General features: G+C 55.1%; 1 protein-coding gene across 3 annotated transcripts; it reads right to left on the reverse strand.

Moving 5' to 3' along the window:
* Positions 1–363: 363 nt before the first annotated feature.
* On the reverse strand, positions 364–26,091 carry ASIC1 (acid sensing ion channel subunit 1). Of its 3 annotated transcripts, none has more exons than XM_070454456.1 (12): positions 25,399–26,091; positions 24,160–24,536; positions 23,362–23,557; positions 5,969–6,119; positions 5,238–5,365; positions 4,791–4,944; positions 4,215–4,271; positions 3,614–3,767; positions 3,113–3,204; positions 2,840–2,919; positions 2,647–2,751; positions 364–2,490 (listed from the first exon to the last, which is right to left on the reverse strand). In XM_070454456.1, exons 2-12 carry the CDS (start codon positions 24,519–24,521, stop codon positions 2,386–2,388), a joined length of 1,584 nt encoding a protein of 527 aa, XP_070310557.1. In that variant the 5' UTR covers positions 24,522–24,536; positions 25,399–26,091; the 3' UTR covers positions 364–2,385. The 3 variants fall into 3 exon arrangements, with proteins under 3 accessions (XP_070310557.1, XP_070310558.1, XP_020763855.1); XM_070454457.1 differs by having other exon boundaries at positions 4,791–4,941; positions 25,399–26,090; XM_020908196.2 differs by lacking the exons at positions 23,362–23,557; positions 24,160–24,536; positions 25,399–26,091 and adding an exon at positions 8,694–9,380 and having other exon boundaries at positions 4,791–4,941.
* Between the last annotated feature and the right edge of the window lie 1,837 nt (positions 26,092–27,928).

A 27,928-nucleotide genomic window follows, 5' to 3' on the forward strand; every position in this document is an offset into this window, starting at 1 on the left:
AAGCGCCTCAATAACTACAGAAACTTCAACCCAACTTTCCCCCTGACCTTTAACCTAAACTGCTACCAGATTTTAGGTTTATCACGAAGTGTGGCCCTTCCTCCTAGCCAAAGAATCCTTTCTGCTAGGACTTCTTTTGGGGATCTTTGTTGCCTTTGACCTCTTCTTCTTTCCCTGCCCAGTGGTTCAAACCATTCCTGGTTTGATGATGGTTAGCCTGTCCCATCCCAGGAGGACCAGAGTACCCCTGCTTCCGCCTCCTTACTCCTCCCCTGATTGTGTGGCCCCAAGCCAAGCTCAGCTCTAGGCACTTAGTGGGAAGGCCTAAATACTAATCAGATAAGAGATGAACGACACTGAAGAGATGGTTAAAACCCAGTTTATTAGACCAGAGGCATGCGTCACCTATAGCCCTGCCTGCTGTTCCCATCCACTGCACACCCTTTGGCCTTGCTCCTGCTTCCCTCTGGAGAGGTCTGATCTCTAAGGAACTCCTGGGAACCAAGAGTTGCCAAAGATCCTATGGCCTCTCCAGCTACAGGCCAATGCACAGATGACCTGCCACAGGTCTTGTTCTGGGGTTGGAGGCCGAGAGGCAGCTGGGCAGAGAAGGCCTGGGAACGAGCAGGGCTCTGACCTGGGAGGAGTGCCTGGTGGAAGGGGCATGGCAGGTCCTCTACCTCGCTGGTTTCTCATTAAGGGAGGAAAGGAGGAACAGAATAGCAGAGCTTTCAACGTCCCCTCTAGGCCTGTCTCTTTCGTCCCACTATCAAACGGTACCTCACCAGAAGCTATAAGGGGTGGGCTTGGGTATTAGGTGAGCAAAGAGGCCTGGGCATCCAGAAGGAGGCAAAGACCACTGACTGAAGACCTCAGCCTCTGCGGGTCCACACCCTGCTGCTTCCGCTGCACAGTCATCAGCTCACAGCTCCCTCAATCTCTGCCACCCTTGCCTTAGTGCGCAGAGCAGATCTCCATCCCATGGGTGGGGGCTCTCACTGTAGCAACCCCTTCCCTGGAGAGGCCGCAGTCAGCCAGGCAAAGGACAGTGGGGTGGGTAGAGCAGGGGAGGGAAATTTAAGGCTGCAGGGAAGGCGAAGGAAACCCAGGCTGGGGGGACAGGGTGAGGCCAGAAAGAGGCAGAGCTTGTAATTCACAGCTTCCTTTATGTCGCCACCGAGACAGTGCGAAGGTTACAATGCGCGTGTCGTCTCCTTGTGCTTCTTAGAGGGATGTGTGTACACAGTACAGACACCAGGGGAGAGTCCAACTCTTTATACAGGCGAAGGCATTCAGAGACCAGGGAAGGGGTGGAAACACAGAAGGGGAACTTGTAGAAGGGGTGGAGAGGGTTGTTCTTAGAGACACAAGGGGATGAAATAGAGACAGTCGGGGGAAAGTATATACAGAGATATAGCAATATAGAGTCTGTATCGTATAGAAATAGAAAATGCAGATGAAGTTGTTGAGAGAAGCAAATGTTTCAGAAGAGGACTTGGGAGAATTCCATAAGAAAATTTATGGATGTGGCCCTCTGCAGGGGCCTGGGGGAGAGGGACCAGTGAGGTTAGGCACCAGTGCCCGGCTCCCTGAGCTGGAAACCAACCAGCTGGATCTCTTATGGGATGGCAGAGGAGGGCTGCCTCTTGGGATTTCTCTCCAGCAGCTCTGGGGTGGGGGATGAACTTGCAGGTATCAGGATGTGGCCTACAGCACCAGGGCCACATCGTGTCCCAGCTCCACTTCTTCAGGGGATCCTCCACCCCCACCTTCCAAGAGACTTCACAGGTTACCAGGTGGTGGGGAGAGAACAGACATGACTTGGGTTCCTGCCTGGAGACTTGGGGTTGGGGGGGGTCACTGGGCTCAGAGGGTCTCTTAAGGCTGGGGAAGCCCCCCCCCCAAGTAGCCCTCCCCTTCAAGGTACATTCTCTGGTTTGGGGCCAAACTCCAGACCCCGAGGATCCCCTCCGCCCCCCACTGGAAGGGGGCTTTGGTGACTGGTGGCAGCAAAATGTAGGTGGACACTCAGATGACAGACAGCTGGACAGACAGAATTCAGGCTGGGAGCTGTGGGAGGCAGCATGGAGCAGAGAGGGGCAGCCTGAGGTCACTTGCCCCAATCTCTCTTTTTAGTTTCTGTTTTAGATTAGTTTTGTTAAAAAAAAAAAAAGAAAAGAAAAGGAAAGGGATGGAGGCGGGGAGAGGACTCTGTGGTTCGAGACTCCTTCCTCACCACATTCAAGAGGAAAGGACCGCCCAGGAGTGGGGGGATGCATTGGGAGAGGGGAGTGAGTCCCCAGGGCAGATGTGGGGGGCAGCTGGGGGCCCCTTTGCTCTCCTAGCCCTCCCCATCTAGGCCTTTGGTACAGTGGCCTTCGGGGCTCAGCAGGTAAAGTCCTCAAAAGTGCCTCGGGCCGGATGGTGAGGTAGGATGTTGGCCGCATACGTCATCCCGGCAGGATGGCCCCGGAGGCTCTCGCACGGGTTCTGGGGAAGGGCACAGGACAGGGACCGGTTATCGGAAGGGCCACAGGTGCCCCCGGGGCGTGGGGGAGGCAAAGGAGAAGAGGTGGCAAGGGGGGTGGGCCTGGGGTGGTCGGGGAAGGGATGGGGCTGGAGGGCGCGTCTCTCTCGCTCCCTCACGTGTCTTTTGACGTCATCCAGGCTGAGGGCCACGCCCTTGTCCGCGCTGCTCCGTTTGGCCTCCTTCTGGCACTTCCCTCTTCTGCACAGCTTGTGTTTTATGACCTGGGACGGAAGTGGGGCGGCGGGTGGGTGGGCAGTCTGGAACCCCACCCCTCCCATGGCCCCGCCCCAGCACCTCACCCCCACTCACCTCATAGGCGTAGTCAAAGAGTTCCAGCACCGTGAGGATGCTGGCCCCGATGAACAGACCCATTTGGCCTCCAATGTCACCTGCAGCGGGGCCCACAGGGAGGTCAGGGGAGTCAGGACACAGTGGGAGTGGCGGAGTTCACTGGGACAGGAGAAGGGCCCTGGGGCCGGGGAGGAGGCCTTGTGGGCCAGAGGCGAGCAGCCCGCTTCGGGTGGTAGGGTGTCACACCATGCCCGTGTCATGGGAAGGGGACAGATGCTACCAGCAGCTCACCCAGGAGCCCTGCAATCTCATAGGCCTTCTTCTGCTCGATGGTCTCATAGTTGAGGACTTCAAAGAAAATGTCCAGCACCAGGATGTTCTCCCTGCAGAGGGGGTGGGAGAGGAGACCTCGGTTCAAGTTGCATTTCTGTCCCCTACTAGCTGGGTGACCTCAGCAAGCTATCCTCACCGAATCTCAGTCTCCGTATCTATAAAACTAGATGCTGATGTGGCTACCTGCCTGCCTTTTAGAGGTGTTGTGAGGATTAAATATGATGGGGTAATTGAAAAGTCGCTCCACACACGGGCAATTGTGAGGCGATCCCAGTTACAGCCATGAGGATGAAGAAAGTGGAGGAATGAGAAAGGGGTGCCCCCTTAACGTGTTCTGACTTGATCTTCCCTCCATGCCCATCTGAGACTCTTTGGTGGCCTTCCCTCTGTTCTCACTTTCCTCCTGCCTGCCGACCCCAGCAGGGCCCGTCCCTTACCCCTCACAGCCAGAACCCTTACCCTATGTACTGCTCAGACTTGTTGAACTTCTTGGCCAAGTATTTGGCTGATGCTTTGCTGGGGATCTTGACCATGGACAGCTCCTTGCCATAGCGGGTCAGGTTGCAGGGCATTTCACACACACAGTACTCCTGGTCCTTCTCCACCAGGAAGTCTGTGCCAGCCAGGTGAGAGGTGCCAGTTGAGTGGTGCCCTTCTGCTAGCACCTTCCCAACACCCACAGTCTGGCTCTGCCCAAAGGAAGCCTGAGCCCCCTTCTCTTTTTCTGACTTGTCCTTCATTACAGCCCTGTGCCCAACGGCTCCCCGTGGATATTTCTTAATCCCCATATCTCCTTCTCTCAGGGCCCTCCGGGGTCAATCAGCTGAGGTGCTGATGAGAGCAGGTGAGGGCCACCCCTCCCAGGTGACTCCTGTTCATTTTTCACAAGGCCTCTAGAGATGCTATGCCCAGCCTTGCCAGAGTCAGACACAGGACGGTGCACGCGAAGCCTGATCCAGGAGTTATTAGAAGCTTCTGAGAGCTTGCTCTGAAACCCCTATGCAGACAGCCGGCAGCACCTCCTTCCCTCCCCTGACTTCCTTGGGCCAGGGGCACTCACCCAGAGCAGGATCTGCACACTCCTTGTACTGCTCTGGAGTGCAGTATGGGGCATCCCCTGGAGAGGAGAAAAGACAGCAGTACAGGATGGAGATGAAAGGGGTCTTGTGACTGGTGGTAGCAGAGGCCTAAATGCTGGAAGCTGGAAGAGGGTGGGAGGATAGGAATAGTCGGTGCCTAGTCTGTACTGGCGGAGAAGGCAATGGCAACCCATTCCAGTACTCTTGCCTGGAAAATCCCATGGACGGAGGAGCCTGGTAGGCTGCTGTCTATGGAGTCACACAGAGTCGGACACGACTGAAGTGACTTAGCAGCAGCAGCAGCAGTCTGTACTGGAGGTGACCCACCCTATAGTCCATCTCTCCTGGACCCTTCTCACCAACCCCTATGGGTCCAGTCAGGAACTGAGGTCAGAGAGGCAAGAACCATATGGGATAGACTGGTGCTGGAACTGGGGTGAGGAGAAGCCAGTTGGTCTTGTTTGCATGTTGGCAGGAGGCTGACGTGCACGGGGAGCTGGTGCAGGGTGCTGTGGGCTGGGGGGCCTGGGACTGAGTTTGGAAGTCTGGGGCCTGACCTGGCATGTGCACCATGCGGCAGTTACAGTTCTCCACCAGGTAGCGTGTCTCACAGTCGATGCGGCAGGCCGTAATGCTGTAGGAGTCGAAGAAATCCAAGTCCATGGTAACAGCTTTGCAGGTGCCCCAGGGCGGGGGCAGGTAGATGAGCTGCTGGGAGAGCCGGGGAGCTGGGGGGTGTGGGGACTTCTCCCCGAGTCACCTTGATGGACTCCTCTGACACGATGCAGAACTCAGGAGTCCTGCCCCCTCTCCCTCTGCAGCCTCTGAGGGTCTCAGAGTTTATGGAGCATCCCATTCATTAGACCATTCATGCTCCTGACTAGTCAGATGGCTACCCAGGCTCTAACTCACCTGTCCTTCCCATTGTTGATTGCCCACCACTCCACCTCTATCTTGAGCCCCCAGGCCCCACCCTTGGGATTAGCTTCCTGTGGCCCTCTCACCCGCTGCTCTTGGCAGGCCACAAAGGTCTGGAACCCTGGGGCTACGCCAAAGCCCAGCTGGTCGATGAAGGGAGGTTCATCCTGACTGTGAATCTGCACTTTGATGCCGGCTTCGAAGGACGTCTCATCTATGGGAATGAGAGGGGTGTGTGTTGGGAGGGCTTCTTCTTCCTCCCTAACCTTCTGCAGAGCTGGGGGCCTCCTCCCTCTCTTGAGATGACCATGATGAGACTAGGGGAAGATAGTCAGTCCAAGGAGCCCTGGCCCTTCCCCAGTCTCCTTCTGGATTCACCAGCCCCATTCTGCCCTGGTGACCCCTGCATCCTACACACTTCTTCTCTTACTTGGCTTCCGTTATGTATCTCATTGTTTCAGATTATTTCTCACTGTCTCAGAGTCTCTCCATTGCTCGCCCTCCTTTTCTCCCTTCTCCCCCATATCTCTCTGTCCCAAGGCCCCTGAGACCAGACAGACGGCAGGCAGCCCAAGAAGAGACAGAGTTATTTATAGAGTGAGTGGCGGCCACGGGTGGAAAGTGATGGCTGGTTACCTTGGAGAGTAACTGAGCCAGGAAAGGGGAGCCAGGGAAATGTGAGTGTGGCCGTCAGGTAGAGTGGGAGCTGGAGATGCTGGGAGGAAGGGAAGAGAGCCCACGCCCTGCCTCAGAGCCCCTGCCAGAGGCTGAGGCCTGGAGCCACAGGGAGGGGGCTCCCCCGAGAGAGGCGACATACCGGTTTCCCCCCACACGGGCAGGTACTCGTCCTGCTGAATGTCCAGCATGATCTCCAGCCCGTTGCCCGTCCCACCCTTCATGGTCTTCAGCCGCGGGCGCCCATCTCGGCCAGAGTTGAACGTGTAACACTTTCCATACCGTGTGAAGACCTGGCGGGGGCAGAGTGGAGAGCCTGAGAGTCCTGCCAATACCCTCTGCCCACCAGGGACTGTCTCCAGACCCTCCAGCTAGTGGAGTCTCAGCCTTTCAGGAATGACCCCTCCTGAGCAGCCTATTCCCCATCTGTCCTCCTTCCCACCCCCTCCATCCTTCTCTGGCTGGCTGTGTGCCCTGCAAGGCTGATCCCCACAGGGTGCACTGCCTGTGAACCTATGCATGCAGACTGGCTTCAGGTTGGGTTCCACCGATGAGAGGTATCAGTGAGGAATCAGAGGATGGGAGGAGGGAGCTGCTGCGTGACGCATGCTCAGTCGTGTCTGACTCTTTGCCACCCCATGGACTGTAGTCTACCAGGACAGGAGGGGAAGACCAGGCCATTTATCTGTGAGGGTTCTGAAGGTGGCTTAGACCCTTCCAGACCACAAATCCTGCGGGGGGGGGGGGGGGGGGGGCGGCTCCCTGCCTAGCACTGTTGCCTCTTTGTGTTCCTTTAGCTTGACTCTGATAATTTCCCACTATTTCTGGTGCCTCAGGCCCCCTCATTGTTTTTCTTTACTCTCCTGCAGCTCTGTAAACAGTCCCTTTGTTAGTCTTTTCAACTAAACCATCCAAGGGGTGACCCTTTTCCTGCAGGGCCCCTGCATGTATAGCTCCATCATTTGACCCCATCCCTGCCACACCTCTGGTCCCTCCTGGGACTTTCTCCCCAGGCCCAGGGCCTTCTGAGACATATCTTCTCTTCTCCTAGATTTCACCCCGGGCATTTGAAGCCCTGCTCTGCTGGAGACACTAAGCGTATTCCTTTCCTCTGCCATTAGCCCCTCATGTCCATCAGTGTCCCATTATCACCAGAATTATCCAGGACCTGGCATATTCGCTAACGCTGGTGCAGAATGGTGAGGGCTGCAGAAGAGATCTTGGGCCTGGGGGCAGGACCCCCCCCCCCCCCCCCCCCCCCCCGCCACCACTCCATGCCACAGAGCAGCCCCTACTGCAGCTCTGATTACACAGCCACAGAGAGAAAATCAAACCAGTTCTTTATGGCCCTTTCCCCACAGCCTCCCAGAATGCCCCCAAGTTCCCACATGTGAGGCGAGCGTGCTTTTACTCCTGTGAGATGGTGACAGAGTCCACAAAGCAAGTCACAAGGTGAGTGCAGGCACAGCCCAGAGAAAGAGAGACACAGTGTCAGGCTGGACTGGGGTGGGGAGGGGGTGCGGGTTGCTAGGCAGTAGAGTCTTTGCCCCCTTCCTAGAACAGCCTCCTCCTGTCCCCTCTGGGAAAAAAAAAAACAAAAAACAAGAGCCCTCCCCCATTTTGCGGGTGAGGTCCAGAGATGAGGGAGGGAACTCCTAATCCCCCAGCCCTGCTACCAGGCTTTGTGGCATTGAGCCACAGAGTCCAGGCTGGACGTGCACCCCTGCCGACCCTCCACTCGGGGATGTGAGGGACTCCTGGTGGCTGAGATGGGCTGGGAGCTGCAGCCCTAGCGCTGGCTTCCAGGGCTGTGGTGAGGACCAGTGGACTCTGCTGCCACCTGGTGGTTCTGTATGAGAAGTGTCTCCTCTACCCTCAGATCCCACCCAGAAACCGGGTTGACCCCTTCCTTGGCTCACGTTCCTCTAACTCCCTGCCTGTCTGAGGTCCAGAGCCCGAAACCTCCAGGTCCCTGTCTGTCTATTCAGTCCACGATGCACCGACACGATGGCACCCACCGGCCCCCGCACTAGGGAAGAGGTGGGGGGCTGAGAGATGGGTGTATGGGGAGGAGAGGCCTGGCATCTGGCACTTGTAGGGGACAGGAGGGCACCTGTCAGGCCAGATGAAACTGGAAGCTGAGCTGGGGAAGAGGATGCGGTGTCACTTGGCCCCTCACCAGGGAAGGCCCTAGACACTCCTAGGCTTCCCCTGGGAATCGGGTCCCTGGCCACTTTGAACTGGAAGGGGAAAGGGGGAGGATTTGGAGGAGACCTGTTATTCTCCCTCAGACACACGTACACACACACACGCACACACATACAGGCATGCGCACACACACACATGCACATGTGGTAGGAGGAGCACAGGAAGACCACGTGAGGATGCTGCTGACGGGGGGTGCTTGGGTGGAGGGGGTACCCCCACCCCTCTGCCTCCCTTCCACACCCTTCTCCTGCACCTCCAGAGACCAGCTGGCACTGGTCCCAGCTCCAGTCCGGGGGTGGCAGTCAAAATCGTTAAGGCCAAACATAGGCACCAGCCACCAGATCGAAGGCTGACCTCAGTGAGAGTCAGGTCCTGTGATCCCGGCTGGACCACAGGGAGGTTTGGGAAAGGGCTGCACATGCTGGAGGCTTTGGGGCAGCAACTAGTTAACTGTGTATTCAGGATTCTAACAGGGAGGGCAGTCCTGGCACAGCCCTGGAAATAGAGCCCAGCTGCAGACCCTGGGGCTCCCGGGTGAGGCCTCTCTGAGCCATCTCACAGAAGGTGGGTGGCCCGGGAGGAGGGGCAGGACGGTCACCAGCATGGTCGCCATGCTCACAGTCAGCGTGAACGTGGCCGACACTGTGGGCTCCACTCACCACCGAGAAGTTGTGAGGGCCACAGGGCCCCCCGCAGTAGGAGCAGTAGAGCAGCATGTCTTCCAGCCGGTGACAGGAGCGATTGTAGAAGCGGTGCAGGTTAAAGGGCTCCCCCGAGAAGGCCTCGGGCCCTGGGGGTGCGAGCGGCACCCCCGGGTCGTCGCTTTCGTCCAGCCCCAGCATGGGGGCCAGGTACAGCAGGTCGGGGTAGCTGAGCTGGGACAGCCTCACTGCATTGGTGTTGCAGAGGGTGACCGCCGGGAAGGCCAGCTCCGTGGTGGCCACTTCGTCTAGCAGAGTCACATGTGGGTAGCTGAGGTAATAGGCAACTCGATCCCCCACCTGGCACAGGAAGGCGCCCAGTGCCAGGACAAAGGCCACTGCCCACAGGGCCTGCCGCGGCCCAGGACCCCCCTCCACGAAGATGTGGTTGGCGCCGTGGAGGGTACAGCGGTTGGCAAAGGCCACCAGGTCCATCGGTGAGTCCCCCGCTCTGGCCTCCTTCCTCTCTGCCTCCTTTTCCCTCTCTTCTTCCTCCTCTTCTGAGTCTGAGCTGTCCCGCTGTTGGCGCTGACAGGGACCCCATACATCTCCCAAGGGCCCGGGAGCCTCCTCTCCAGAGGAGAACGACACGGAGCAGAAAATCTGGATAGGCATCTTCTCCGGGGGCTTCCTGGCCCAGGGACGTTGGTGAGAGAGTAGGGACAGGGCTGTGGCCCTAGGCAGGGTCCTCCGGTCCTCTGACCCGGTCTCTGCCGCCCAGCTGACCGACCCCCTCTCGCCAGGGCCTCCGTGGCAGCGTGGCTGAGGTGGGGCGGGGCGTGGAGAGAAGGACCAGCCTGCCCTGCCAGAGAGGGCGGGTGTCTGAGCCCATGAATAATTGATGGAAGCGGGAAAGGGAGGCTGACGGAGGGGAGCAGGGCTGGAGCCCCTTTCCTGTCGCCAGCTCCAGCAGGACTGACGGTCAAGGACAGAGTGGAAACCCTGGAGAAGTCCTGGGGCTCCTGGTACCTACCTCTCCAGGTGAGATGAAACCTACTGGAGTCCTCTGCTCTCGCTGCCCTGACTTCAGCCAGCAACAGTCTCTGCCCCTCCCCCAAGACACACACATCCCCTCAGGCACCCTCTCACCCTCCAGACATCCCTCAGCCTTCTCACCCTCAGCCTCACCAAAGGCCTGATCTGGCCTTTCCTCTGAGTTATATGAGCCCCCATACTCAGTCAGTACCTCTAATTAAGCTCTAATTCTTCTCTAACTCCCCCTGATTTATAATCTCCCCAATTAACTAATTTATCCCCCACTTCTCCCCATACACTTGTACACCCCAGCTCCCCTCTAATTTTTCCCCTGACTCTCAGCTCCCTTCTCATCACTGAGCTGACCACAGTTTACCATCGGTTACTCCCTGAACCCCTAATCACTCCCTCCACCTCCAGTCCCTTCTAGCCATCCTTGACACCATGGATCCTCCCCTCCCTCCCCTGACCTCTGCTCTGCTTCAGTCAGCATCCCCCCCCACACACACACATTGAGCTGCGCTCCCTTCTGTGGCTTGGGGGGCAGCCCAGGTTCCATTAGTAGAGGTCTCTCACTGACCACAGACTCATTTATGACTATTTCCCGGCACTGGGGGGAGGGACCCTGTCTCTCGAAGCTGAAAAGCTTCCTGGCAGATCACCACTCCCCCTCCCAGCTTGCCCACCCCCAACAGTCCAGGAGAGCTGTTGCAGGACTTCCCTTCTGTGACACTGACACAGGGTCTTGGGTCAGGTAGAGAGTGCTGGGAACCAACCTGGGGTACCCGCAAATCCTCAGCCTCGCAGGTACCCCCAGCCCCTGCATCTCTGATGCTCCTCTTGCTCTCAGCTCATCAGTCCCCACTCCCAGGCCCCTGGCCCCTCAATGTGCTCTGATTACTCAGGGCCACTGGTTGAGGAACTTGAGCCACCAGCCAAGTCTCCAGGGCCTAGAAGGTGACCTGAGGAGAGGAGGGGGGGAGGGAGGGGAAACGAATTAACCCTTCCTCCGCAGGGCCAGAGGAGGGACAGTGGGGGTCAGGCAAGTCTACTTGGGCCTTTCTAGTCCGTAACCATCCCACAGCCCCAGGCCCCTTCCCCTCCTTTGCCTCCTTGCCCCTCCCTGCTCCCAGACATCTGTCCTCCTCCAGCTGTCTGTAGAGACCCTAGTGTGTCAAGGATGGGAGGCAGGGTGCCAGCTTCCAGCAGAACTGACCAATGTGGGACCTGTGGCCTCAGCTTTGCTGCCAGGGACACAGAGGCCCCAGAAGAGCAGCCTTGGAGATCTGGTCCCTCTCCTTAAGCCACTGCCCTCAGACTGGCCACCTCCTCTTTCCCCTAAACAAATGCCTCCCAGCTGGTCTCCCTCACTACCCCACCTCCCTGCCGTTTCTCCCCACCTTTAGTCCACGCGATGTAATTCTGACCATTCTTCTGCTTCAAGACCTTCTCTCACTCCCCAGGGCCTCTTGGTAAAATTCAACCCCCCACCCCTGAACCCCTACCCCACACCCCAAAACCTACAAGGCCTTGGCAATTTATCCTCCAGCCTCACCTCCCCACCCTACCCAAACCAGCAACCAGCGTCCAGCCACCATGTCCTCTTTCATTCCACAGACACACTAGGCTCATCCACAGTATCATGCCTCCCCTGGACTCTCTGGAAACTTTCTACTCAGTTTTCAAGACCCTACTCACATGCTACCTCCTCCGAGAAGCTTCCCCTGATTCCAGGGCATAGTGAGTACCTACTCAGAACAGACTGAAGGACCCAGGGATGTTCAAGTCCCTTTGGGCAGGCACAGTTATCAGTAGCTCCTTAAGGAAAGGGGCCGTGAGAATGAAAGAGCAGGACCCAGGGGCCACGTGGAGAAACAGGAAGGAAAAGACCAGGAACACCCCGGCCAAGCAGAGCTAAGTCACTGTAGAGATGAGGCGAGACCTCCCGCATTTAGCTGTTGTCCTCAGGCTTCTCCCGTATGAATTTATGGGTTCTTTTTCTGTTTCCTGTCCCATGTGCGTTTTCTTCCCGCTTACCAGACCTCAGCTCTTTGAGTCTTTTGTGCATGCCCAGGATGCCGTTTTTTTTCAGAGGTGAGTTCCAGACGGGGTGGGGGTGGGCCAGCCTAAATTGAGGCTTGGGCTGGGGAAGCTGCAGGTGCCCTTGCGCCCCAGGCCCACTAGAGGGCATCGTTCCCCTCCTGCAGCCTCCCTGGAAGAGGAAGTAGATTGGACTTCCAGAGGGAAGAAACTGAGGCAGGGAAGTTCCCTGCGCTGGGCCTCCCCAGAGAGCAGGGCAAACGCACACCACACGGAGCAGCTTCTGATAGCAGCACATCTGCTGTGGCTGGACACTTCTTCCCTTACTCAAACACAAAGACCCACACCCACACCTGCACTCAGCCCTCTTGTGGACAAGGAACACACACACACACACACACACACACACACACACACACACACACACCCCAACTGCTCTTCCTCCCTCCTCCATCCTCTAGCATTCTCTCCTCCTCATCTTGTTCCAGTAGGTACATAATCCACATTTGTCACAGTAACAGGGAGATGAGGAAAGGATTAAGCCGAACACACAGACTCCCCCGCCAGCATACGCAGGGGACCCCAGGAGAAGTGCCCAAGCAGCACACACTCTGGGAACAACACTCAATTCCGCACCCTCCGTCCAAAGACGCAACTCCTCCCCACATGACTGCCTTCCCAGGACCTCTTTCAAGCCAAGTGTGGCCACCCAGGGCTCTCTGACTTTCTCGACATCTCTTTCTGAACTCCACCCAGCCCTCACATCTATGGAAATATTTCCTGCTTTTCAGTTGATGCCTCAGGGGATTCATATATAAAACACAGCAAAATAAGCAAGTTTGAGTAATTTCTCCCCATTTGATAAATGGGGAAACTGAGGCACAATGACCCATTCAAGTCTCATGGAGAGCAAGCAGTGGGCTTGACACTATAAGTAGGTCATTCCTCACTAAATCCCTTCCTTCTCCATTTTTGCATTTACTCATCAACTCTTTCCTGAGTGTTCATGTGCTGAGCACTATGGGAAAAAGATAAAGGACTGAGCCCTTATGGAGCTTATCATCTAGTGGGGGAGACAGTTTTTTTTTTTTATTGCAAAAATAAATACTTAATTGAAAACTATGATAGGTGCTATGAAAAAAATAATATGGTTCCATGGAAGTGAATGACAGGGGAATCTGACCCAGACTAGAAATTGAGGAAGGTTTCTCTGTGAAAGTGATGTTTGGACTGAAATCAAAAGATTAAGGAGGACGACTTCCCTAGTGGTCCAGTGGTTAAGAATCCACCTTGTAATGCAGGAGACAGGGGCTTGATCCCTGGTTGGGGAACTAAGATCTCACATGCCACAGAGCAACTATACCTACACACCTCAACTACTGAGTCTGCATGCCACAACTAGAGAATCCATGCGCCACATGAAAGGTCCCAAATGCTGCAACTAAGACCCAACACAGCCAGGTGAATACTTACAGAATAAGGAGGAGTAATTAGGTAAAGGTCTGCTATGTATGTGTTGGTGGGGGTGGGGGTGAAATTCCAGAGCACAGAGTCACTGCAAAGTCCCGAGAGGAGAGAGCTGAGAGGAGGAGGATGTAGCCAGAGAGCAGACAGGACCAGACTCCTCAGGGCCTTGAAGGCAGGGTAAGGATTCTGGTCCCATTTCCCCATGGAAGGATTTCAAGCAATCAGAGCAGTGTTTTAAAGAGACCACTCTGGAAGAGCCTGAGGGGTTCTATAAGTTCTGTTAGGAAATCACTGGAGCAGTCTAGGTGAGCCATGGAGCCATGGGTGGCCTCGAACACGGGGATGCAGTGGAGATGTTCAGGAGGCAACTCTAGGAGACCTGGTTAGGGAGGAGAGGGAGACGGAGTGCCCGGGATGGTTTCTAGTTTGCATAAGTGGGTGAATGGCTCACTAGATCAGCAACACAAGTACAGGACAAGTTTGGGAGCTAAGATGATGAATTTGGCTTTGCATATGCTGGGTTCTTGGAGCCTTGGGGAGATCCAAGTGGAGATGTTAAGTGAAAAATTGGCCACTGGAGCTGATGCTAAGAGGAGAGAGCTGGGCTGAGACATACATTTGGCAGTTGTCAGTGTGTACATGGTAATTGAAGTCACGAGTGAAGATGAGACCGCTCAGGAATAGAATATAAAGTTTTTTAGACAAGACAGAAAAATGGCCTGATTTGGTAGTATCCATTCAAGCTAAACAGAATCTTAACTTCTGATTTAACCACAGCTCCTAGTCACTGTGCATGCATGCTCAGTCACTCCAGTCGTGTCTTTGCAACCCTATGGGCTGTGTAGCCCGCTGGGCTTCTCAGTCCATGGGATTCTCCAGGCAAGAAGACCGGAGTGCGTTGCCATGTCCCTTTCCAGGGAAACTTCTCAACCCAGGGATTGAACCTGAGTCTCCTGTACTGCAAGCAGATTCTTTACTGACTGAGCCTCCAGGGAAGCCCTCCTAGTCACATACCCAAGAGGAATGGGTGCATATGGCAACCTAAAGACATGAACACATGTTTACAGTAAACTTATGTATAATAGCCAAAAACTAGTAACAACCCACATGTCTAGCAAGAGTAGAATGGATAAATTTTATGCTATTTACATAATGAGGTACTACACAGCATTGAAAAAGAACTATATATTAATTCAGAGACTGAATCTTCCAGACATAGTCATGAGCAAAAAAAGAACAACACAAACATGTATGTATTGCATTAAGGTTACATGGTCTAGGAAGTTCAAGAACTGGGGAAACCATCACAGTATTGTAAAGTAATTATCCTCTAATTAAAAAAAAAAAAGAACTGGTGAACCTTACCTCTACTGACAGGAGCCAGAACAGTGGTTAACTCTTGTGGGGTAGGATTGACTAGGAAAGGGTCTGAAGGAACTTTCTGGGACTCTAGACATGTTTTACAATTTTATATCAATATAAGTACACACTGATGTAATATATAAAATATTACATAAATACACCAGTGTAAAAATATACGAATGAAAAATTCATCAAGCTGTACCATTAAATCATGATTTAGAAGAAGAGGAAAGCTTCAGATTGAGACTTGGGTAGTGCCAACATTTAATGGCCAAGTGGAAGAGAATGAACTGGCAAAGACGCAGGAGTACTGAGACAAAGAGAATACAAGAGAATACAGTTATCAGGCAATAGAGTCATGTGAAAGAGAGGTTGTGGGGGACTCCCCTGATGGTTCGTTGTTAAGAATCTGCCTTCCAATGCAGGGGATGAGGGTTTGATCCCTGGTCGGGGAAATACTGGGCTTCCCTGATAGCTCAGTTGATAAAGAATCTAGCTGCAATACAGGAGACCCTGGTTCAATTCCTGGGTTGGGAAGATCCCCTGGAGAAGGGAAAGGCTACCCACTCCAGTATTCTGGCCTGGAGAATTCCATGGACTATACTCACAAAGAGTCAGCCCCAACTGAGTGACTTTCACTTTCACTTTTGGGGAAATACTAAGCCTGCATGCCGCAACTAGACAGAAACCCCCATGCATTGCAACTAGAGGAAGTCAGCAGACCTCCATGAAGAGTCTATATGCCGCAATGAAGACCCAAGACAGCCAAAAATAGTAACAGTAAGTAAATAAAGCAAACCTGCTTTAAAAAAAAAAATAAAGGTGGTGGTAAACCATTTTGAATGATTCTTGAGACATCAAAGATTAAAAAATGGTTGTGCATTTTGGACACATGGAGGTCACTAGTGGCCTCAGCGAGAACCATTTTGGTGGAGTGCTGAGGACAGGGGAAGAAAGCAGCCTGAGTGGATCAGAGAGAAAGATCGAGATGAGAAAATGGAGATAGTGGGATCTATTCATCAATTGTAAGGATATTGTCTGTGAAAGAAAGCAGAGAGACACTGTGGGAGCTGGGGGGTGGGGAGTAGAGTTGAGAGATTTTTTTCTTTTGTTTTGTTTTTATTTTAACCTAAAGCCTGGTACATAGTAAGTGCTCAATAAATATTAGCTGTCATTATAGCTATACATTTAAGACAGAAGAACCTCAAGTATGTTTCACTATCAACGGGGAGGTTCCACTGGAGAGGGAGAGACTGACTATAAAGGAGGGAGAGGCAGAATCTTTAAGGAAAAATTCCCACAAAAGTCAAAGGAGATCAGATGGTAAGATTAGGTTGAGATTTCAGCTTAGATAAGATGGATGTTCCGCTCCTGGGGCAGGAACCCAGAGAAGCAGAGAGATCTTGTCTGAGGCTTCTATCTTCCCTGGGAAGCAGGAGGTGAGGTCATCTACTGAGGGTGAGAGCAGGGCTAGGAAGTGTGGTGCTTTGAGAAGCATGGAGAAATTTACAGTAATCACAGGGAGAGCAAGTTGACCAGGAAAACACAGTGGGGTTGCCAGGGCAGCACTGCAGGCCCATATAAGGATGTTGATCATGAACACAATGTGATTCTGAGCCTGCCTGTCATGTGACTTCCTCTGGTAGAGAGTGGCTGAGGAAGCCAATAGTGGGTCCATCTAAGGCTGTGCTGTGTATGCTATGCTAAGTTGCTTCAGTCGTGTCAGACTCTGCAACTCCATGGATTGTAGCCTGTCAGGCTCCTCTGTCCATGGGATTCTCCAGGCAAGAATACTGGAGTGGGTTGCCATGCCCTCCTCCAGGGGATCTTCCTGACCCAGGGATCAAACCCATGTGTCCTGCATTGGCAGGCAGATTCTTTACCACTAGGGCCCTGGGAAGCCCCCTCTAAGGTTGGGACTTGGCCAAATGGTGCAGCGAAGAAGCAGGAGTCACAAGACGGTGCAGTCACCCTGAGGCTGGGGATCTTCCCTTTTACATCCTTTTCTTCCCCCTTCCTGTCTCACCCCACTGTCTCTTTACAGATGGGGAGCTGGGCACCCTCTTCCACTACACACATCCCCACTCCTGTGGTCACCCACGAAGAATCAGGCATAGAAGATCTGAAGTCAAGCTTACGCTCTGGCATTTACTGGCTCTGTGGCCTCAGGCAGGTCATGTAACATTTCTGGACCTCAGTTTCTTCATCTTTCAAATGAAGATATTAACATCTTCCTGCCTCCCAGAATTATAAGGATCACAGGATTTAAACAGAAATTGTAAACTGCAAAGTGCGAATGAAAGAGAGGATTAATTTTGCTGGTATGTGCTCTGCATGGGGCCGAGGTTCACGGGCACACGCGCTCTCTCCTGTGGCCACGTGAGGTGAGCTGCATGTGTCCCCATGCACATCCATCCCTGTCCATATCACACCCTAATCCACATCCACACACTCGCACTCTCAGACATACATAGAGAGGTGCACATGGGTTCTCGTACACCTAGGGCACATGTGTGGTGTGTGGTGAGGAAGCCTGAGCTGGCTGCTGTCCAGGGTCAAGGCCACTGCAGCATTTTCTCTCCCCAGGGATGTTCCCAACCAGGCACAAAAGAGCCGACATACCAGAGACACTCGATACTCAGGCGTACAGCCCAACCTCCCAGGCTTCGAGGACTGTCAGCCACATGGAGGGGACAGATGAGAGGAGCGGGAAAGGGTTATTTTTCCAAGAATTCACAGGAGCTCAGAAAAGACACAGCTTGCCCTCCCTCTCCTTCAGGAGTGGCGTTGGAGAGCCTGGGGTGAGTGTCTCTGTCCTTAGGAGTTTCTTAAGGGAACCTCCCCTCAAGGTGACTGAAACTACACTGCAGTTTCATGTTCATTTCAAAATTTTCCACAAAGATGTCTGATGCATATATCTGGGAAACGTACTGCATGCCCATTCGACCCGTGGGCCAGCAGGGGCTAGCCAGCGAGTCCCAGAAGCTGAAGGAGAAGCTGCCTCCTGGCAAATTTAAAAATCCATTCAAAGCCCCCTTGGCTCACAGGAAATTGAGAAACAAAGCCAGATGAAACTATGCCCAAAAGAGATCCCAGGAGCGCCAGTGCCCAGCTGCACCCTCCACCCAAACCAAGCACCCTTCTTCGAGCTGTCTTCTTCCCTGCTCTGCCTCCCAGAACCCCTCGCCAGAGCTCTGACCCTAAGGTTCTCAGCCGGAGGGCACAGACCCCTGGAGCCACTTCAGATGGACAGTGAGGGACAGCTCCTGCCTCCGGAGCCTGACCAAAGACAAGGACCCTTGAGGGAGAGAACTAGACTGGTCATCAGCGGGAGGAGGCTGGGGTGGGGAGACATCATACTTTCCGTAGAACTGGAGTTTCGGAACAGCTGAGCTGGGCTGGGGAGATTGGAAGGACCCCACCCAGACGATGAGGGGCCTCTCATGCCTGGCACGTGATTCTCTGCTCTGAAACCCTTAGGCTTCCCTTAGCACCTCCCTGCCCTCTGTGCCTCCTGGGGTTACAGCGCGCGGCTCTAAGCTCCCTGAGGGCAGGGACACCGGCTGCCTGCTCACCACTGCCCCCTTGTGCCCAGCATGGGGCCTGGCACCTCTAAGGAGCTCAGAGGGTCACAGGAAGGAATTCAGCAAAGCTTGACTCTCCCAACTCCAGCCTTTGTGCCTAACATCCAGTCTCCCTCACCATCCCCAGGAATTCAGATTGCCTTCCGCGAAGCTGGAGAATGCTCCGAGCCACCTCCAGAGTTTGCCAGCAGAGACATGCGCACCTCTCAGCAGGCCTCACCTTTGCTTACTTGACGCACATCAGGTGCCAAGGTGGCCCTGCCTTGGAGATAGCTCTCCGCTGGCTGGGGCAGAAGAAAGCCCAAGGCTTGGAAGCGGCTCCTCCACACCCCTCCATGTCCGGCTCTGCCCCCAGAGGCACTTACTTACATCAACTCCCTATTACTTTAGCCAACAGCCAGAGATCAATTAACTTAGAGTAACCTCTTAGCTGACAGCAGTCTGGGAGAGGGGCGGAGTCAGAAACAGCAAGGGATGGGGGAGGAGGAGAGGGAGGAGGTGAGAGAGGAAACTGAGTCACCCAAGGGTTATGTGTGTGTGTGTGTGTGTGTGTGTGTGTGTGTGATGAGAGAGACCCCAATGCAGGGTCCTCTGGATTTTTGCAATAGGCTCTATTCAGTCACCTCCCCTCCAACCTCAGACACTTCTGAGAGCGGGAGGGAGAGATGGGAAGGGTAAGGCTGAAGGAGGCACCCAAGAACGCCCGAGGGAGGGGTGCCCCTTCCCCAAAGCTAACCCCCACCCATCAGCTCCTCCTGTCCCTCCACAATCCCTGCATGCTCCCCCATCTGCCCCCGCTTCCCCCAACAAAGACCACCAGGCTTCTGGACACCGTAGCCCAATGACCTCCTTTCTCTCCCTGAGAGTAGCAGTCTGAGCAGCCCCCCACCAGCAGCCCCTCCACTCCCTGCCCAGCGGGAGGGAACCGACCCAGGGAGTGAGGTCAGGCCCTCCCCAGGGACCCAAGGTCTGAGCTGCTGTGGGGTTGTGTGGATTGAGGGGTGTCAGTGAATTGGCAGAGCCAGCCCTGGAGATAAGGAAGCTCTCATTGCTAGTCCTGGCTCTCCCTGGGACCGACCATGCCTGGCTTTGCTCGCTTTAAGATGGCCTCTGCCACCACGCGCTGGGTCCCAGGACCGCCCCTGTCATATCAGCATCTCACCTCCCCTAGGTGCTCCAGAAGCTCCCTGTCCCGGTCCAGAGCCTTGGGGGGATTTATTTGTCCACCTCCTCACTCTACCTCTCCTCTGAGAGGCTTCTGCCGCCACTCCAGGGTCCCCCAGGGATTCTTGTCCCCCATCCCTTGTCTCCAATTCCACCCCTCCTGACAGAAAACTATCCCCCCTGCACACCCACCCCAGGATTTCCATTTTCTGCCCTCCCCTTCCATCTCTTGCAGGGTTCAGAGATGAATTCCCACTTCTCTCTCCCCCAGGCGAAGGCTCTGGGTCTCAGCTGGAGAAGGGGGGTGGCATAGGGCACGCTAGGCCACCATCTGCCAGCCCCCTCCCCTTGGAACTGTTCAGCATTCCAGCCACATCGGCGCTCCCACTGCCAGGGACAGATAAGGTGCAGCTGGAGGCTGGCACCAGCTGCGACTGTGCTCGCTCCCCCGGCCCCCACCCAGACCCCAGCAGACAGCTGCGCCCCCGGCCCCTCCATGGAACCCCTGCCCTGCCTTGGCCTGGCTGGCCTCAGAGTGGGGTTGGTGAGCGGAGTCTCAGACCCTGTTGCCCTGGCAACCAACACCCCATCAAGAAGGAGAAGAGGAGGCCAGGGAAGACGGGGTTTGTGGGTCGGTCTTTGGTAGCTCAGGAGAAAGCTATTGAGGTCAACCCAACCGGGCTGCTCTGGGGAGCTCTTCCCCATGGGCCTCTGACTTTTCAGTCCCCAAAGGTTTCCAAACCAGCCTTTCCCAGATTTAGCCCAGGTTCCCCTCACTCTCCTGAGCTGACTCTGCCACCACTGGGGGATAGACCTGGCCAAGCCACTTCTTCGATCACCAGGTCATCCCCTGAGGTTGAGCAGGATTCAGAAGCAGATCTGGGGAAAACGCTTGTGACGGCAGACCCCACCGGGGGAGCTGGTGGAGCAGAGGATGCCCTTCCTATGCCCCCTGCACCAACCTCCAGAATCAAGGGTCTTGTTGTTGGATGAAGGTTGCCCTTGGAACTTGCGAAAGAGTTCAGATGTGTCCACACATGCTCTATTTTGCAAACATGTTGAGCTGGCCTTGGATGCCTGGTTAAGAACTTCTATTCTCAAGGCAGCAAAAGATGCCAGGATGGTCTCCCTAAGCTCTGATCTGACAGACAGATGTCTTCTGTCAGTGCTTCATCTGTCCAGGGGCTGGATACATGCCTCTTGGCCTAGCAGAGACCAGCAAGGACGGAGAGGCAGATGTTAATTAAGAAGGAAGAAGGTGGGGTATCAGGCATGAGTGTTTGTGCCCCTTTGGGCCAGAGAGCTGGAGGAGAATGCCAGCACCCTTCTCCACTAGGAGATGTCAAACATGGACTCACAACCAGACTCCCACATGTAGGGACATCCCTTTGGGCAGAGTAGAAAGGGACTGTAGTGAGGTCAACCTGAGAGGGTAGAAGGAAGGTCTAAGAAGTTTGGATACAGCTAGATTCAGGGTCAGGTCTTTCACGTGGGCTTAGACACAGCAAAAACCTATCTTCCCTGACAACCCAGGACCAAGAAGTGCCAGAGTTGGGGCTGTGGGATTCTAGCCAGGTATCTCTCCCCAGCAAGAGGAAGAACTTTCATTGCTCTGGAACTCTGTGGACCAATCATATCTTCATCTGATTGTGTAGGGCTGTCCCCTCAGACAACATGGACCAATCACATTTCAGTATCTCAATTTCCATGAAAGAAATATATCTTAGCATCACCACTTGGAATCTTCCTGGACATAAAGGACAAATGAAGCCTCAACTGTATACTTTCTATGACCTAACTGTAACCCCACTTTTTCCTTAGCACCTTCCCAGGTTGAGCCAACGAATCCCTGTCCTTATCCAAACACTACGAACCATTCGATCTGATGGGTTTTCTCTTTTTTTTTGGCTGTGTGGCATGTGGTATCTTAGTTCCCCAACCAGGGACCGAACCTGCACCCCCCACCAGTGGAAGTGTGGAGTCCTAACCACTGGACCACTAGAGAAGTTCCCTTTTTCTTTTTTTGTTAATTAATATATTTTAATTGGAGGCTAATTACTCTACAATATTTTAGTGGTTTCTGCCATACATCGACATGAATCAGCCACGGGTGCACATGTGTTCCCCATCCAGAAACCCCCTCCCACCTCCCTCCCCATCCCATCCCCAGGGTCATCCCTCTGTCTTTCTTGATGGTCCTTTTTGCTTGTGTTGGATATGCTGCAGAGGAGGAGGGCTCTGGCTTTCATTTCCACCTTCATCTACGGTTCCACTACCCTTGTAAATATAGTTGGCGAGTCTGGGAGCCCTTTGGTCTTGGGCTCTGGGGAATCTAGCACTCACCTGCTTTGAGGAAGAAAAAGTGGGAAGGAAATGGTTCTTGCATCACACTAAGCTCCCTATGAGCTTGGCTCAGCAAGGACTGTGGTCATGTAAACTTTGTCCAGCAGGATTGACAAAGGCCCATGAAACTGGTCTCAGGGCAAGGCTTACAAGAGGGAAGTCTTGTATAACTTCAGAGGAAAAAACAAGCATGACCATGGTTCTAACCTTTCTATACAAATGCAGTTCATGCTCCCCTAACGCTAGGAAGGAAGCAAGCAAGTATGGGAGAAAATGGGCAGGGAGAAAAGGGGAGGATCTGAGAGTGGAGAACTAGGGGCAGGTATTGAGAGGAAACTGGAGAAGGGCCTGGCAACCCACCCCAGAATTCTTGCCTGGGAAATCCCATAGACAGAGGAGCCTGGCGGGGCTACAGTCCATGGGGTCGCAAAGAGTCGGACACGACTGAGTGGCTAACACACATACACATAGAGAGAAAAAGAGTCCTAAGGAGACTGGGCTTTCAAGAGCAATGGCAAGAATTGGAAGTGAACATGGTGATTCCAGGGTCAGCAATGTTAATGCAAAGAGCACACTGCATTAGGACTGAATGAGACACAGGTTCTAATCCTGAGTCTCACTAACCAGCTCCGTGAGCTGGGTGACTCATTCCACCTCTCTGTCTCAGCTTATGCACTCGTTCAATAGAGATAAATATGGCTATTCATCCAGGGGATTGAAGGAGAGCCTAGAGAGTGTTCGGAAGAGTTCCAGGCTTCATCCTCACATTTGGTACTCTTATTCACACAAGGCTCCAGTTCCTCTGGTCACTTTCCACACTCTGCCTGATTTTAACCCTCCAGCAACCTGTATGACTTACTCACAATCATCTGGCACATGAGATGCCAGTCAGTTCCCCTACCCCTCTCTATAGGGGTGATGGCTTTGAGGCAGCCCCATCTGTGGCAGTGGGTGGGGGGTATGAGTATTTGTGGGGCATCACTACTTCAAGAAGCAAAGGGAATCTCCAGTTCAGCCATGCTATGAGCCCCAAATCATCTCTCCTTCCTCAGACCCTGACTATGGGCTGGCAAGGGGGGAACCCAACCAGACACTGTGTGTGTGTATGTGTGTGTGTAGTGGCCAGGGGCAGGGGTGGCACAGAGAGAATTATCAGTCCAATTTTTTAAGAGAAAGCTTCCCTTACTTCCCATGTTTCATGCTGCAGCTCAGACTTTAACTCAAACCACCTGAGGATTTTGTTAAACTGCAGATTCTGGCTCAGTAGGTCTGAGAAATGGAGTGGCAAAATCCTACCTTTTGTTCAAGCTCCCAGGTGGTGGTCCTTGGACCTCATTTTGAGTAACAAGGCTGCAGCTTACCCACCGCCACCCCCAGCTCTGACACCTGTGACCCAGAAGGTAAGCTTAATGGGGTGGGGCTCTGCTAAGCTGTATGTGTGCGTGTGTGTGTGTGTGCACGCATACACACACACCTATGCACTGTAGGCTCTCTTTCCTGCCATCACAGACACAAGGCTGAGGCCCTCGCTAACAGCAAATGCCCCCCCTGAACTAAACAAAGTCCCCCTTCTGCCAGAAGTGAACCCTAGGAACATACAACACCCACCCCAGAGGCCCCCTGTCTCCTAGTCTCCTCCTCCTCAGGGGTCCGGCTGGCTCACGCCCCCGCCAGCCAGGGGACTCACTCACCACCTTGAAGTCCTCGGCGCTGCAGACCTCCCCCCGGAAGTGGCAGGAAAGCAGCATGTCTCGGATGTCGTGCCCTGCGCGGTCATAGAACTCGCGCATGTTGAAGGGCTTGGGCTTGAAGCTGCGAAAGTTGGCCTTGTCCTGCAGTATCTCCAGCTGCTTCTCATCTGCCATCTGCGTGTCTGGTATCTCATACCTGGAGCCCAGGGGTGAGCAGTGCATGGATTGGCAGGATCTTCAGTTCCTGCCTCCATTCTGCCTCCAGTGTCCCATGGCCAACTCTGGGGGGAGGGCAGCATCCAGCCCTGGGCAGAGGCCCAAAAGAAGAGCTGGGCGTGTCTAGAGGATCTGCCCCCTGGGGTCTGAGAAGACAGAGGATCTGCACTGGCTGCCCAGGGGTCGGGCATCTGAGCACAGGGGTAAAGGTGGGTGGGCAGAGAGCTCAAGGCAGGAACTATGGCTTCCATACCGTGGTTTCTACCCTTTAAAGACAGTATGCCCAGATCTCCCAAGAGAGGAGAAAATTGAGACGTAGTAGCAAAAGGGTGGGCAGAGGTCACTCCAGAGGGTATGACCATGTCACACAGCTCAGGCTGGATAAGGGCGGAGCTGTTTTGAACCACACTGGGATCAGAGATTGGGTGCCCTTAACTGGGTGCTTGGCAGTACCCCAATTCCTTTGCTGTGAGTGGCAGGTTTGGGTGGCTGGAGGGCAGGGTTGTCTAGGCTGTATGGTGGGCTAGGGAGGAAGCACCCCGATGGGGTGTCTGGGAGTGGGGATGGGTGGGAGCCCCCCACCTGTTGTTGAGCAGGGCCAGCAGCTCCCCGGCATGGTACAGGTCATTCTTGGAGACTTGGCTAAAGCGGAACTCGTTGAGGTTGCACAGCGTGACGGCAGGGAAGGTGAGCTGGGAGGCAGCCACCTCGTCGAGCTTGGTGACGTGGTGGTAGTGGAAGTAGTACTGCACACGCTCGGTGCACACACACAGCAGCACAGCCAGGGAGCCCAGGAAGCAGAGGGCCCAGAGCGCCCGCTTCAGAGACAGCCGCTCGTAGGAGAAGATGTGGGCCAGGCCGTGCAGGGTGGAGCTGCTGGCGAAGGCCTGGATGCTCACCGGCTGGAGGCCACCCACCTCCTCCTCCTCAGCCTTCAGTTCCATCCTGGCCGAGGGGATCTGGGGGCAGAGGGGTGGGGAGTCAGTCACTGCCCTGGGTTGAGAGTACACATGGCGTCCCTCCAACTGGGTCCATCCGGAGTCCCCACCTCCAGAGGTCACTGCCTCTGGGGGCAGAAGACTTCTCTGGTGGGCAAGCCCAAAGGTGGCTGCCCCGTGGATACCCTACCAGAAGAAGGTTCCTGCCAATGCAGGGACGTGGGGGTCAGTTTAGGCCAAAAGAATGCCCTCCCAGGGAAGGCTCCTGGGCCAGGGGAGACCCCAGATGTGGTCATCCGAAGACGAGAGGGAAGTCCCCATATTCTCACAGGCAGGCACAGGAGTTCCCTCCAGATGCGGGGTCACTCTGGGACAGGAATGTCCACCCCATCCTGGAGATGGAAACTCCCCCAAATGGGCTGAACCCGGCCTCAGGGGTTCCTGGTCAAGGGTGTCCCCAGGACTGGGTTTTCACCCCCGATCCCGACCCCACGAGCTAAACCTGGGTCAGAAACCCCCAGGGAGGCAGAGAGGGGCCCAGCCTGTGTCCACACCTGCAGGCGTCTCCAGTTCTCAGAACGGCGCAGGCTGTATGTGTGCATGTTTGGGGTGGGGGGTGGGGGGTAGAGGGCAGCCCGAGGTGGCTGCACAGAAATGGGGGGGCGCGGTTCCCTATGACAGCGAGCTGTCCCCGCCCCGGACGCACCCCCCCCCCCCACTCCAGTCTAGCTTCTCGACGCAGCCAGATGCCCTGCTCGGCCCCCGCCCCCCTCCCCAGCCACTGAGGCGCCCCAGAAGCTGGGGAAAGCGACAGGGGAGGAAAGTCCCGGCTTCCGGGCGCTGGGGAGTCCCGCAGCCAAAGGCGGGGGAATCGGAGACCCACCTGAGGGGGCTTCGGGAACCCGGCAGCCGGCGGCGGGTCCTGGGGCGCGGGGCCGGACGCGGGCTCAGCGCCGAGCCGCGGAGGGGCTCATGGCCCGGAGCGGGAGCCGGCGGCCGCCGCGGCACGCCGCGCAGAGCCCTGCAGGGAGCGGCCCGCCCGGCCCGGCTCGGCTCGGCTCCGTCTGCCCGCCCGCCGCGCGCGCTCCCTCGCTCGCCTCGGCTCGGTCCGCCTGGGCTCGGCGCGGTGCGCGGTGCTCTCAGCCCCGGGATCTGCAGGGATCCATCGTCCGGCCGGGAGGCGGCGGGAGGGGAGGCGGCGGGGGAGGGGAGAGGGTGCGCGTGCGCGCCTACGAGTGTCTGCGAGGGTGTCTCTGGGCCGGTGTGTGCGCGGGGACCCCGGACCGGGGAGCGGGATCCAGGGTTCCCCCCGTTGCCTCGCCCCCTCCTCCTGGCCGCGCTCGGCGGCGCTGCCTCCCTCGGGTCCCGGAGCCGTCTCCCTGCTTGCGAGGCCCTGTGGCTTGTGTCTGACTGTGGTGTGTGTGTGTGTGTGTGTGTGTGTGTGTGAGTGAGTGCGCGCGCGCGCGCACGGGAGGGAAGGTGTCTGCCCCCAGCGTCCCCCTCCCCGCGCTGTCTCCTTCGGATCGATGCTCCTGCCTCTTGCTGCTGCTTCCTCTGGTGGCACACAAGCGCGTGCGCGCGCGCGCGCGTACACACACACACACACACACACACACACACGCAAGCTCCGAGTCACACTTGACTGATTCAAGCACTTGCCCGTGTGGAGACATAGACACATATACAGACCAGAGTCACATTACGCCACTCACAGCTACATGCACCCCCCACAGACACCCACACACCCCAGAGGCCTGGCCCACAGGGCAGGAACTCATGAGCTTGCAAGTATTCACCTGCTCTTATCCTGGCTCCCCACCTACAGGTGACACGTACACACATGTACATATGTAAACAAACGCAGAGCCTTGGCCACCAAAACCCCATCCTGGAAACACTGGCCTTGCCTTGGGGGTGTGGGGCGGCGGCAGGTTCGCAGCGTCTCCTTGCCAAACCTCTAAAGAAGGAGCAGAGAAGGAAGGAGAAATAGTCAGAGGTCAAGGAAATTTGGACAAAAGTCAAGAAACAGGGAAAGAGAAGGGAAGGGGGAGAGGTGGGAGGTTGTGGGGTTGGGGGGAGGTGGACAGGAGAGGAAGGGATGAAAGGGGAAGCTGTACTCAGGTTTGGAGCTAAATTCTGAGCCACAGAGACCAGGTCTGGTGGGGGTGTGTGTCTTCTCCTGTAGCTCTCATCTCTCTCCTTCTCTTCCTCCCTTCTCCTCTCTAAGAGGCCTTGGGGGGCCCTCCCTATCCAATTAACAGAGTAGGAGCAATCAAAGGGAAGTTGTTAATTTGCTGATTCTCATTAGGGGCTCTTAGCACGAAGGCTGTTGAGGTCTGATGGTGTCAGATGATGGGGAGGGGGGTGTGGGGGACAAGAATTCTATCTCTAGCCCCTCCTTCATTCCACTTGTGGGCTGGTGCAGCTCTGGGAGAGGGAGGTGAGGGGTGTGTTCCCAGGGCTTTAAGTCAGAATGAGAACCTATAATGATAAGGGGCTGGCACGGAGAAAAAAAGTTGGACGAGAAGTTGTGAGGGGTTGTGGGCCGGGGGCACATGGAAAAACAGGGAAGAAGTTGGATGAGAAGTTGTGAGGGGTTGGGGGCTGGGGGCACAAAAGACAGGGAAGGGAGCTGGAGATCCCAAGAGGGAGTGTAGACTTAGGGCTGCGGAGGAGGGAGACTGGGATCCAATTACTAGATTCTTGGTCAAGAGGAACGGAGGATCTTAGATTCTCCTCTTGAATTGGGGAGCTGTCCAGCAGCACCAGTCTGTTCCAGAGAGCCGCCATGTGCCCGGGCAGCCGCTGGGTGGCAGCACCCTCCCAGATACTTAGAATCAACGAAAGGGGGCATTTGGGAGTGGGATTTCAGCCTGGGAGGGCCCCAAGCAGGGATCTGAGGAAATCTTGGGCAGAGTCTGATTCCTGAATTCCAAATGACTTCAGGAGGAGGGATGGACCATTTTGAAGCATCTGTAATTCCCCTAGCTCCCCACCCTTGCAGGCTGAGTGACACACGGAGCTTCTTCAAATGGCTGCAAATTGCTTCAGTCACCTGGGATGTTACTGAGGGAGCAGCGGGGGTGGAAGGAAGGTGATGAGGTGAGGTGGAGGCAGGCAAGGACTGATTGAGGCCGAGGAGCAGCCTCAGGAGGAGTCTGGGGGAAGGTAAGAGTGTGAATCGGGCAATCTCACATCCCAGACCTGGCTCTGCCATTCATTAGCATGAGCAGGTCCTTGACCTTTCTGAGCTCAGTTTCCTCATCTGTAAGATGGGGATAATGTTTATTTCACAGGAGATTCTGAGAATTACATGAACTAATGCATAGAAACAGCTCAGCACATTAGCTTGTACTCAGTAAATTCTCTATAAGTAATAACTTATTATTAGCATTATTGTTTGAATCCAGTAA

The sequence above is a fragment of the Odocoileus virginianus genome, chromosome 24 (genome assembly GCF_023699985.2).
Source record: "Odocoileus virginianus isolate 20LAN1187 ecotype Illinois chromosome 24, Ovbor_1.2, whole genome shotgun sequence".
Lineage (NCBI taxonomy): Eukaryota > Metazoa > Chordata > Mammalia > Artiodactyla > Cervidae > Odocoileus > Odocoileus virginianus.